Source organism: Apium graveolens, unplaced genomic scaffold (genome assembly GCF_009905375.1).
Source record: "Apium graveolens cultivar Ventura unplaced genomic scaffold, ASM990537v1 ctg9065, whole genome shotgun sequence".
NCBI lineage: Eukaryota > Viridiplantae > Streptophyta > Magnoliopsida > Apiales > Apiaceae > Apium > Apium graveolens.
The window spans coordinates 99,945-112,814 of record NW_027421706.1 but is presented as its reverse complement, the minus strand read 5'-3'; the positions used below and the strand labels follow the sequence as shown (position 1 = coordinate 112,814).

Genomic DNA, 12,870 nt, shown 5'->3' with positions numbered 1-12,870 from the left:
TAAATTTATTAAGTTTTTGTTTTGATTTTGCTGGAGAGCAAGACTTTGTTGAATAATATTAATTTGAGCTATACGATATTAGGCTCTACACAGAGGAGTATTACGTCAATGAATTGTCTACAGAGGGGATTCCAGAGATTCAGGAACAAGTCTTGTTTCCTCTGTAATTGATGATGATGCCAAACTTACTTCACCAGCTGGTTTCCAAATAACTGAAATTCCATTAGTATGTTGCAGTATATCTTTCTTTTAAAAAATTGAATAATTTTATCTTTCTTCCTGAGCACACACACATGAGATGCCTGGTATAATTTCTGCACTTCTCTCTGTTATCCAAGTGCAAAACCACCTACCTAGCCATATAGTAAACATAATTTATACTGATTTCATGATTTCTAGTACTCAGAATATTTAACTTTATGTAGGAACCAATGTTCTCAAAAATGATCTTAGCTTCAGATGAACTTGGATGTTCCGAGGAGATCTTAACAATTGCTGTTGTCCTTTCCATACAGGTAGACTCTCCCCTATATCATAATCTTTTTGGAATTCTTCATATTTGATCTAGCTGTTTGCATAACATAGAAATATGAACATCTTGAGTTGAATGATACAATAATTGTATGATAAGTTACATTCTAAGAGTTCTCTAATCAAATTGTATACATATAGTCTACACTGGATCTTCAGAATTCTGCAAATATTTGAGATGCATAAGATATTACTAATAATTCAATGTGAGGCTGCAGATAGTAGCCAAGCTGCGATTCTATACACTGGACTCGTTCTCTCAGCCATTTCTATGGCTGTGGCAGGAATAGTAGAGACACACCGCAAATCTGTTGCTGTCGAGTACAACATAGTTGATTCTGCAGAGCCTTTGCCTATGACTGTGTTCTGGTTAGGTTTCCAATATTCAATATTTGGAATGGCTAATATGTTTACATTGTGAATAGTCTAGTAAAGCTCATGTTTTTTTAAAAAAAAAACTTCTGTTGTAGTCTATCTGGGTATCGTCCAGGGGATCACAGAAAGAGCTAGATGAAGCAAAGATGAGATTTGCTGCTGCCGAGGTTTCATCTCAACTCATATTTAATTTATATAGAGCTTCAGCTGGTTTAGCAGCTGTTAAATTTTAGAAGAGCTTCAGCTGGTTTAGCAGATGTATTTCTGTTTGGGATGAACTATGTAAATGATCGATGGTGGATGTCTAGTACTTGCTTTTGCAGTTATGTAGTTTGTTTGGATTATGAAGTTTGGTTGGTGGTGGATATATGTACGTAATTGGTATAATCTATGGTAAATCAATGAATGTATGTTTGTTTTTGCGTTTGTTTTGGTTTTGTTAGTTTTGGAATGGTAAAATGGCAGTTGGTATGTTTTTGGATGACTCTTGTTTGGGTTTTGGGCATTTGATTGAAACAAGGGATTCATGAATAAAAAAAATAAACAAACATCACTTCATGAACAAAATAACTGATGTAAAATGTAGTCAAATAAGATATTTCATACAATAAACTGATGTCATAAGCAGGCATATATATCAGCTCACAAGAAATGACTGATGTAAAATAATATAATATATATCACATTTTGAAAGAACTGATGTTAAACACACACAAAGACATCGGTTTCATTAAAAAAAGAAAGGTACGACATCGCTTCTGATAAAAGACTGATGTAATATGTTAAGTTACACATTAGTTTAACAAGTTTTTCGATGTTAATGTATAATATTGCTTTATATGTGATAAGTTTAAAATGATATACATGACATATGAATGAATAACTGAAACCATAGTGAAGGTATACATTGAAGAAAAATACATCATATTGTTAAGAAAAACGATGTCTAAACTGTGTATAGACATCGGCTAATAAGCGATGTGTAATGCACCTACCTTTCTCATCGCATGCAAAGACATCACTTGGATTTTAAATAGACATCGGCTAATAAGCGATGTCTATTGACAAATTTCTAGTAGTGTTAAATTACTAAAATCATCCACCAAGAGGAGAAAGTACTTGTTACCTGCCTTCGTTTCTGGGGTTATTGGTCCACAAAGATCTGCGTGAATTAACTCCAATACCTTCGTAGCATGAAAATCAGTCTGATTTGGGAAGGATCTTCTTGTCTGTTTTGCCATCAAACACCCTGTACACACTTCCTTAGGTTGCATGAAATTAGGCAGACCTTGAGCCATCTTTTTGTCCGATAACAATTTCAACCCATTAAAATTCATGTGGCCTAAACGCAAGTGCCACAGCTAGGTGGATTCTTCAGTCACAGACATTAAACAGATGGACTTACTGCACTCAAGAATAATTTTATAGAGTCTGTTAGCTGTTCTCTTTACTTTCATGAGTAGTCTCCCTCATTTATCATACACCCACAAGAATGCTCCGTTAAGGATCACTTTATTGCCATTCTCAGCCAACTGTCCAAGACTTATGATGTTGTTGCAAAGAGTGGGGATGTAGTATACCCCATCAAGTGTCACTTCCTCACCGTTTTTGCATTTAAATGTCACCGTACCTTTTCCCTTTATTTCGACTGTGGAACCATCTCCGAATCTTACCTTCCCTGTTATCTTCTCGTCTAGCTCCTTAAACTTTGTACGTTGTCCTGTCATGTGAGTGCTAGCGCCATTATCCAAATACCATACATTTGACTCCAATTCTTTCTTTTTGTCTTGGTTAAGCTTTGGTATAATGTCTCCTTCATTAAGTAACAGTGTGTTACTCCTGCCTGACTTGCATTCTATCAGTAAAAGTGTTGGCTCATCATCTAAGGCTTGTGTCAAGTTTACTTCAGGTTTCTGATCTCTCTCTCGTTTTGGCTTACGGCATCCTGCAGCGAAATGCCCGTAATTATGACAATTAAAGCACTTTACTTTACTTTTATCATGGATACCTTGATAACTGCTAGTACCACGAGGCTTCCGAGGCCTTCTTTTTAGCCACTCCTCTCTGGTTAACAGCAACTGTCCTTCAATGTTTTCCCGCTTAGTCCACTCATCCTCAGTCAACAACAATTGCCCATTGCTATTTTCTGATTGTCCACGTAGTCGTTCCTCATATGCTTTAAGAGATCCAACTGTCTCTTCGATTGACATTTCATCCAGATTTCCGAACTGTTCTATCGCGGATGTGATCTGCAAGAATTTAGATGGAGCTGCTCTCAGAATTTTCTTCACAACATAGCTCTCTACAACAGTCTCTCCTAGAGTACGGATGTTGGTCACTAATCCATTTAATCTTATACAGAATTCATCAATAGTCTATGTGTCTTTCATACACAAATTCTTAAATTCTGATTTTAATGTTTGAACACGAGCTTTTCTAACTCGATCTGCTCCAAGGCACATCGTCCTGATGGCCTCCCATGCACCTCTGGCCGTTTTCTTTTCAGCTATGGATAGCAAAATGTCCTCCAGTATTGCTTGATAGATCGCAGCCAAAGCTACTTTATCTGTCTTATCTTCAATTACAGTCTTCTCATCAGTGGGCTCAACTGCTTCCCAGATTCCGTGTGCCAGCCTATATACTCTCATCTTGAGCGACCACGCCGTGTAATTGGTCTTACTCAGCATCGGATAACTCAACGTTACAGATCCATTTTTACTCTTGAGCTCTTCCATCATCTGTGTTTTTGGCATATATTTTGGCATCCACTGGACTAACCGTGCTCTGATACCAAATGTTGGTTTCAGTTTGTGGATCACCTGTGAATGCACACTACAGATTTAATACTATCGTGTATTTAACAGAGAGTGAACAAACTTGCTCAAAGTTTTATATATCACACTTAAAAAAAACTGAATACATGCTGAGATACTTTAAACAATGCAAATGACTAACTCCTAGAAACTAGCATCAAACTCCTAACTAACATCCACTACTTCCACTTATTTGTTTCTGATCCTAAAAATACTAAAACAACATTTTACTTATTCTCCTAGCTGCTACGTGGCTTAGTGAATACTCAAACAAAAAAACGAGTTTATATTACACACCAACAATAAGGGAAAAAAGAAATTATGTTTACCGCTGTTTGCAACAAGTGTTTTTTATTGTTGGGTAATAGCTCACAGTATCACCCAAAAAGCCTAAAATATCACAAAATATGGTCATTTCTATTACTCAAAAATCAATTTTTAAAAACATTTTTAAAAAACACAATTATACTGTGGCGCCCTCGAAATCCGGGTCAGAAGTTTGGGGTCCACACACACACCTTAATTATAACTTGCTTATAACAATAATAAAGATAATAATAATATATGCAGTGACCCTACTTATCAACCACCACGGACCGCAACAGTTTAAAGTATGCACACAAGCCAAACATACTAATATATTACAAACCGTTCAAATCCCAACTATTTCAAACTCACACTAAGTATCAAACATTATTACAAACTTTTACAAACTTAAATTATCCCAAAAGAAGCCTACTAGCTCAGCTTCCTCAACCTGAACCCCTAGCTCTCGCGCTGGACTGGGGATCCTCGCTACCAACTGGTTCCTTTTTAACTGGAAAGAATATAAACAACATCGCACAAATGAGCTAACTAGCTCAGCAAGTCACAATGACAAAATTGAGAATAATGATCATCAAGTGACTATGATTATGATATCAAGTGAACATTGGATTATGATTTAAAATTGGATATTATACTTTTAATTTAAAAACCAAGGTTAGGCTGCTGATCAGTCACGCACTAAGCCCGAGCAAGGCACACAGCATTGCTCTAACTACTGGATCCAAGGCACACATTGGCCTAACTTGACCATTATATGGTCTGACCACGAATCTGGTCCACAATTTTATAAAAGCAATCCAATTCTAACATAATAACAGAATATGCAATAATAAATAATAACCAAAATCATTAACAACAATGAGTGTTTAACAATGAAAGGTTTTCAATCTTTGTAAGGATCAACAAAGTAGTTTAAAAGCTTGAACGATGGGTAATGAAAGAATTGGATAACAAAAGAATCAATATTTCAGGGTTTCAAAGATTTGGGCTCTCAAAGCATAGGATACAATGGTTGAATGTACAAGTAATTCAGTTCAGTGTTTGGGATTTTGTTTGCATGTATTTATAGAATAGTATCGTATACTTGAGGTTCGAGTTTGGGTTTACAATAATCAATGGCTTAGAAAGAATATGGTTCATAGCTCAAGAACAATAACTGAAATCAGGGTTTAGGTTTCCGTGCTTCAAAGCACTTGCAATGTCAACAAGACTATCAAGAATTACAATATCTCGAGAAAGTTCAGATCACTTGCCTGATATTAGCTTACTACTCTGCACTGACTTCCAATCACAACCGTCTTACTCTTCAACTATCTGTTTTCATTTCCTACGTCTTGCCTTTTCTGCTCACATATCATAAGCATCTATCAATTATCAACTCATAGAGTTATATTCAACACACACTTCTATCTACCCTTCGTTTTACCCAAATCTGATTAACAGATTGAAATCTATGCAATAACGAAGTAAACACCGAATAGATAGACCGATAGTCAAACAACAGGTCACGTATAACACATAATACATCACGTAATCATTGACATATCATTTATAAAGAAGTCTCGGGTCATAAATGTGCTTTCGGGTATTTAAAATAATTTTTAAAATAGTTTTTAGAATTAAAACGGGTCGTTGGATCAATTTCGGGTTAATAAACAGGGTTCGGTTGGCCAATTCTGGCTCCTAAACAATTTTAGAATAATTATCGAGCCTTGAAAATAATTTAGAATAATATTTTAAAGCTCGAAACTATTTTTCAGAATTTTTAAATCATTTTTAATAATTAAATCTAATTAAATAACTAATTAAAAATCAATTAATAATTAATTAAATCAATTAATCAATTAATTTTTGAATTAATTGACTAATTAATCAATTAAAAATTAACTGAAATTAATTAAATAATTAATTCAGATTTATTTGTGAATTAAAAATAATTTTTGGAATTAAAATAATAATTTTTAGAATTTCAGAAATTAAAAACGAATTTTTATGATAAAAATAAATGGGAAATATGATTTTTAAACATTTTTAAGACAGGAATCCTATTTTTGCAAAGTCTGGAAACTTCAGGGACCTAACTGCATCGTTTTTAAAACTACAGGGGCCTGTTTGCAATTTTACCAACCCCGCCGTCGACTTCGCCGGAGTGTGGCCGGAGAACACGATTCCGGCCACCTCAGGCCACCAAACTGTCCAGATCACAACTACACCTCACCAGGAACATATTCATGCAATCAAATCATTATAATCATTCATGTTTTGGCCGGAAATTGGCCAAGAACATCGCCGGTTTCCGGCGAACATCGAAAATATTCAAAACACAAATCCCTTCTCTACAGACCTCGTTGGTTCATGAAACTTATACGACTGGATTGCTAATTTCACAGAGAACACAACCCACTATAACACAACATCAATCTATCACAGAATAAGAAACCCCCAAATTTCAATTAAGAACATTCATACGGGTTATAAACCCTAATTTTAAAATTCGAAAAATCAAACTCAAATTTGAACATGTTATTGAACTCCAAATCAGACGTATGACATATGAAAATCATCAGGAAAACAAGCTCTACAACATGCAATCATCAAATCATACAAACAATCATCCGAACAAAAATTCATATTTTTAATAAAATAAATTCGAAAATAAATAAATTTTTAGAAATTAAACCTTTGATTCTGCAGTGAAACAAAGCTCAGAATCTGATAGAACACCTCAAATCCTTCGTTTTGGTTACTCAAGCTTTGAAAACAGAGATCGGTAACGCCTTCGTTTTGCTGTTTGATTCTTAGAACAGTTTATGAATATAAGATTTTTCTCTGTAAAATTATATAATTATCTGTCTGCAAATGATTTTTATACGAAATAAAATACGGTAAAAGGCTATTTATAATTACGGAAAATTAGTATCCCGTTGGATCATTCCGGATATAAAATGGTACATTTATTTATAAAAACTGATCCAAACGGTATCGGTTTTCGGAATAATTATCCAAATCAGTACAGCTTGTACTGCGGTCTTGGTCTCAGCACCCAGTTACACGTACTACGAAGTGATAATTGGGATAGTTTAATAAAAAGCTCCCGTTTATCGAAAATACGACTTTTATTAATTTACCGAAACGAATATTGTATCGAAAATGTTGTGCCGGGACCCGCGCAGGACAAACCGTATGCCGGATCGAAAAAGTCGAAACATGGAAAATGCTCGGAATATTACAATTAGTTTAGGAAGGAGTTCTCGGAAGAGTTTCGGGTTCCAAAAACGTAACAATGGTTGACGTCGGTTGCTTCCCGTTTTTATAAAATAAATTTTAATTACCCGGAAAAAGATTTTAAAAATTTCATATGATTCTTATAAATCTATAAATCAACCTAAAAATAATTAGGAAGATATGACAATTATCTATATTTTATTTTGGACATATAAAAATTAAAATACTCGATTAATATTATTTTTGAATATTCAAGTACATATATCACTTAACAATTAACTCACAGAATAGATACTGAACACACATATTAATTATTTAATAGTAAAAATAATTACACGTTATATCCCGGATATTACATCCTTCCCCCTTAAAAGGATTCTGTCCTCAGAATCTCCTAAGAAAACAAATGAGGATACTTTTCTCTCATATCACTTTCTAACTCCCAGGTTGACTCTTCAACCTTTGGGTTTCTCCACAATACTCTTACTAACTTTATCACTTTATTCCTCAATACTTTCTCTCTCTCCTCTAAAATCTCTATTGGATTCTCTACATATGATAAATCTGCCTGAAGCTCTATTGGCTCATATTCTATTACATGCCTGGAGTCTGGATTATATTTCTTGAGCATCGATACATGAAAAACAATGTGAATGTGCCCCATGTGCGGAGGTAACGCCAATTCGTAAGCGACTTTGCCAACGCTCTTTAGGATCTCAAAAGGTCCGACATATCTTGGGCTTAGCTTCCCTTTCTTCCCAAACCTCGTTAGTCCTTTCCACGGTGATACTTTCAATAATACTAAGCTCCCTTCTTCAAATTCCATGTCTTTCCTTGACTGGTCTGCATATCTCCTCTGATGATTTTGTGCGGCTATTAATCTCTTCTGGATAATTTCAACAACTTCCTTTGTCTGTTGCACCAATTCAGGTCCAAGTATTTTGCGTTCTCCTACTTCGTTCCAATATAATGGAGATCTACATTTGCGTCCATAAAAGGCTTCATAAGGTGGCATCCCAATGCTGGCATGATAACTGTTGTTATAAGCAAATTCTACCAGGTGTAAATGCTCGTCCCAACTTCCTTTGAAATCAATAGCACAAACACGTAGCATGTCCTCGATTGTCTGGATTGTTCTTTCACTTTGGCCGTCCGTCTGCGGGTGATAGGCCGTACTCATATTCAATTTTGTTCCCAAACATTCTTGAAAACTCTTCCAAAATCTTAAATTAAACCTTGGATCTCGATCAGATACGATAGACACTGGAACTCCATGATGAACTACAATTTCTTTTAGGTACATATGGACTAACTTGTCGAGCGAAAATCTTTCATTTATAGGCAGAAAATGAGCTGACTTGGTAAGTCTATCTACTATAACCCAAATGGCATCATGATTCGCCCTTGTCCTTGGTAATCCAACTATGAAATCCATGGTAATATGTTCCCACTTCCATTCTGGAATCTCCAATGGCTGTAGCAATCCGCTTGGTCTCTGATGCTCTGCTTTAACTCTCTGACAGGTATAACATTTGCTAACCCATTCCGCAATTTCCCTCTTCATATTTGGCCACCAATAATTCTTCTTTAAATCTCTGTACATTTTGGTACTCCCTGGATGGATGGAATATCTTCAACTATGTGCCTTTTGTAAAATTTCATTCTTTAACTCCGTCACTGGTGGAATCCAAACTCTTGAAGAAAACCTAAGAATACCTTGATCATCTTGTTGCGTGCATAATTCCTCACCTACCAAACTATTTATATCTTGATCCATTACCTCTTTCTGGCATTTCTTTATTTTCTCCAATAACTCCGGTTGGAAAATCATACTGTACACTTTTGCTTCCTCAGGCTTGCAAATTCTAACCTCCAATTCTAATTTCTGAAATTCTTTATATATTTCTTCAGGTACAGATAACACATTTAACCTTTCCTTTCGACTTAACGCATCTGCTACAACGTTCACCTTACCGGGATGATAATTAATCGAGCAATCATAATCCTTGATCAATTCTAACCATCTCCTTTGCCTCATATTAAGTTCCTTCTGGGTAAATATATATTTCAAACTTTTGTGATCCGTGAAAATCTCACACTTTTCTCCATACAAATAATGTCTCCAAATCTTCAAAGCAAAAACTATAGCTGCTAGCTCCAAGTCATGAGTAGGATATTTCTGTTCGTGTGGTTTCAATTGCCTTGACGCATAAGCAATCACCTTGTCGTGCTGCATAAGAACACATCCTAATCCTTTATGAAAAGCATCGCTATAAATTACGAAATTCCCTTGATCGTCTGGAAGTGACAAAACAGGTGTCGTGATTAATCTTCGCTTCAACTCCTGAAAACTTTCTTCGCACTTGTCGTTCTATATAAACTTTTCATTCTTTCGTGTAAGCTTTGTTAATGATGTGGCAATCCTTGAGAAATTCTGAACAAATCGATGATAATATCCCGCCAATCCTAGGAAACTTCTTACCTCAGTAGGTGTTCTCGGTCTCTCCCAATTCGTAATTGCTTCGATCTTTGCCGGGTCCACTTTGATCCCTTCGTTACTGACTATGTGTCCTAAGAACTGAACTTCCTGTAGCCAAAACTTACACTTCGACAGTTTAGCATATAACTTCTTTTTCCTTAAAATCTCTAAAGCCGTTCTCACATGTTCCGCATGATCCTCTTCCGTCTTGGAATAGATTAAAATATCGTCTATAAACACAATAACAAACTTATCCAAATACTCCTTAAAAATTCTGTTCATCAGGTCCATAAATGCTGCTGGGGCATTGGTCAATCCAAAAGACATCACTAGAAATTCATAATGCCCATACCTTGTTCTGAAAGCTGTCTTTGGTATATCTTCTGGCTTGATCTTTAGTTGATGATATCCCGATCTTAAATCAATTTTGGAGAAGTACTTGGCTCCCTTCAATTGGTCAAACAAATCATCGATTCTGGGTAACGGATACTTGTTCTTGATTGTCAGCTTGTTGAGCTCCCTATAGTCAATACACAGTCTCATGCTTCCATCTTTCTTCTTGACAAATAAAACTGGGGCTCCCCACGGGGATACGCTGGGTCTAATTACTCCTTTCTCTAACAATTCTTGCAATTGCCTTGCTAGCTCTTTCATCTCAACAGGCGCCATTCTGTACGGGGCTTTGGACACCGGTTCTGTTCCAGGTTCTAAGTCGATCGCAAATTCAATTTCTCTATCTGGAGGAAATCCTGGTAACTCGTCGGGAAATACGTCTGGAAATTCATTCACTACTGGAATATCTTCAAGTTTTGCTGGCTCCTGACTTCTGTCAATTACATATGCTATGAAATGCTCACATCCTTGTCGTAGTAACTTCTTGGCTCGAAAGAACTTCTTTACTTGTTTCTGACCTTTGAACGTTATTATTCTTTCGTCTGGCATTTTCACTATTACTTTCTTATTTCGACAATCTATCTGAGCATCATGCTTAGATAACCAATCCATCCCTAATATCACATCAAATTCTCCTAACTTAAATGGTATCAAATCTACACAAAACTTACTACCAGAAATCTCAATCTCACAATTTCCACAAACTTGGTTTACAGTTACACGTTCTTGATTTGCTAATTCCACAGTCATTATTTCATTTAAACACTCAACTGGACAGTTTAATTTACTAACAAAATCTTGTGAAACAAACGATCGAGTTGCTCCCGAGTCTATTAACACTTTGGCATATAAAGAATTCACATTAAGCGTACCTGCCACAACATCCGTATCCTGGATCGCATCCTTCACCGACATGTCAAAAACTTTAGCCCTTGAATTCTCATTCACTGTTGGGGTAGATCCCATAATCCTCAATGCATTACTGACTGGGGCTGGTGTCTTGCAATCCCTGGCCATATGTCCTGGCTTCCCACATTTAAAGCATGTAAATCCAATGACTGGAACCTTCACTGCTGGATTCCGGATAGGTTGATCCTTATTTGCTGGATGATTTCGGCACTCCCTTGAACAGTGCCCTTTCTGGTTGCATTTAAAACATACCACATTCAACTTGTTACAAACTCCTCCATGCTTCTTCCTACAAACTTGACAATCTGGAAAAGTTAATCTCAACTGATTCGGCTGATTCACATTAGCTGGACGATTGCCCTGGCCTCCGTCTCCTGCATTTTGTCTCCTGAAATTAAAATTTCTCCCTGGCTAAAACTTGCCCTTCTTAAAAGTTGGAAACTTCCCTGTTTGTGACTGACCCTCACTTCCCTCAACTTTCCTTTTCTTGCTTTCCTTATCTTTCTGGAACATCTCACTCTCTGTCTCTGCGATCATAGCCTTCTGTACAACCCCGGCATAGGTATCCAATTCAAAAATAGCTACCTTCCCTCTGATCCATGGCTTCAAGCCTTGCTGGAATCTCTTAGCTTTCTTTCTATCAGTATCAACATACGACGGCACATACCTTGACAATTCCTCAAACTTCCCCTCATAATCTGTTACCGACATATTCCCTTGCTTTAACTCTAAAAACTTCAGCTCCATTTGATCCTGAACAAACTGAGGAAAATACTTTTCTAGAAACAATTCCTTGAACCTTTCCCAAGTAATAACATTCGTACCTTCCAATGTCTTCACCATCTCCCACCAATAGGTGGCTTCATTCTTCAGATAGTAACTTGCAAACTCAGCCTTCTGTTCTTCCTTTACTTTCACTAAGGCAAATGCCTTCTCTATTTCCTTTAACCAAACATTTGCTTCAATTGGCTCTAAGGAACCCTTGAATTCTGGTGGGTTTATTGCCTGAAAAGTTTTGAAAGTTACCTGGGGATTGGTCTGTCTTTGTTGTTGTTGTGCTAGGTGAACTGTTTGTTGGGCCAAGATTTGAAGAATTTGGGCTATTGCTGGGTCCATAGGTCCTGGGTTCACATTCGGGTTTGTATCATCTTGATTGTTGTTGTTGTTGGTTTTTTTTTCATTTCGGGTGTTGGTGCGGGTTTTTCTTTTGGGAGGCATTTTCTGTAAAGAATCAATCAATTTATTTAGCTTTTGAATCAAATATTTGCATAAAAGAAAAGTTTTGTAAAACAGGAATATCTCATTTTGAAAATAGTGGTAATTAAGTAAATTGCATGCTTTTTTACAGAATATAAACAGTTATGGAAAACAGGGACATGGCATCACAGGGTATAACTGGTGCAATAAATAAGGTAAGGTAAAACAGGTGCAATAAAATAAATGACAGTGCTGGAAAGGAAAAAGGTACTGATATATATAGATCAAAAGTTTTAGGGTAGTACAAGCGTAAAGACGCTTCGAAAGTAAAAGCAAAAAGGGTACAACAACCTACTCACTAGTCAACATAGCTAGTCTATAAATACAACTTAAAAGTCTACTGATACACACTACACACTACTGTACATGCTATATAAACATACAACACTGCTCCGCATCTCCATCTCTGAATCTCTAACTCAGCTTCCAAGGAAACTCTGGTCCTGCCAGCCTCTCAAAGTCCTCCATCACCTCAGTAGCCCAGCCCATCAGTGCATCAGGGCCTCTGCCAGGTAGTGTAGCTCCATGTAGCCTAGCCTCAAGAACCCTCTGTGTCACATG

At 36.5% G+C, this 12,870-nt stretch overlaps 1 protein-coding gene across 1 annotated transcript; it reads right to left on the bottom strand.

Moving 5' to 3' along the window:
* Positions 1-2,375: 2,375 nt before the first annotated feature.
* Positions 2,376-3,641, bottom strand: LOC141705585 (uncharacterized). Its single transcript, XM_074508483.1, has 2 exons — positions 3,392-3,641; positions 2,376-3,244 (listed from the first exon to the last, which is right to left on the bottom strand). The coding sequence occupies exons 1-2, from the start codon at positions 3,639-3,641 to the stop codon at positions 2,376-2,378; spliced, it is 1,119 nt and encodes a 372-aa protein (XP_074364584.1).
* Positions 3,642-12,870: the final 9,229 nt, after the last annotated feature.

Coding starts and splice junctions, on each gene's coding strand:
- LOC141705585 (XM_074508483.1), bottom strand. CDS start 3,641: ATGGAAGAGCTCAAGAGTAAAAATGGATCTGTAACGTTGAGTTATCCG. Junction 3,245..3,391: donor TGAAAAGAAAACGGCCAGAG/GTGCATGGGAGG, acceptor TAAATGGATTAG/TGACCAACATCCGTACTCTA.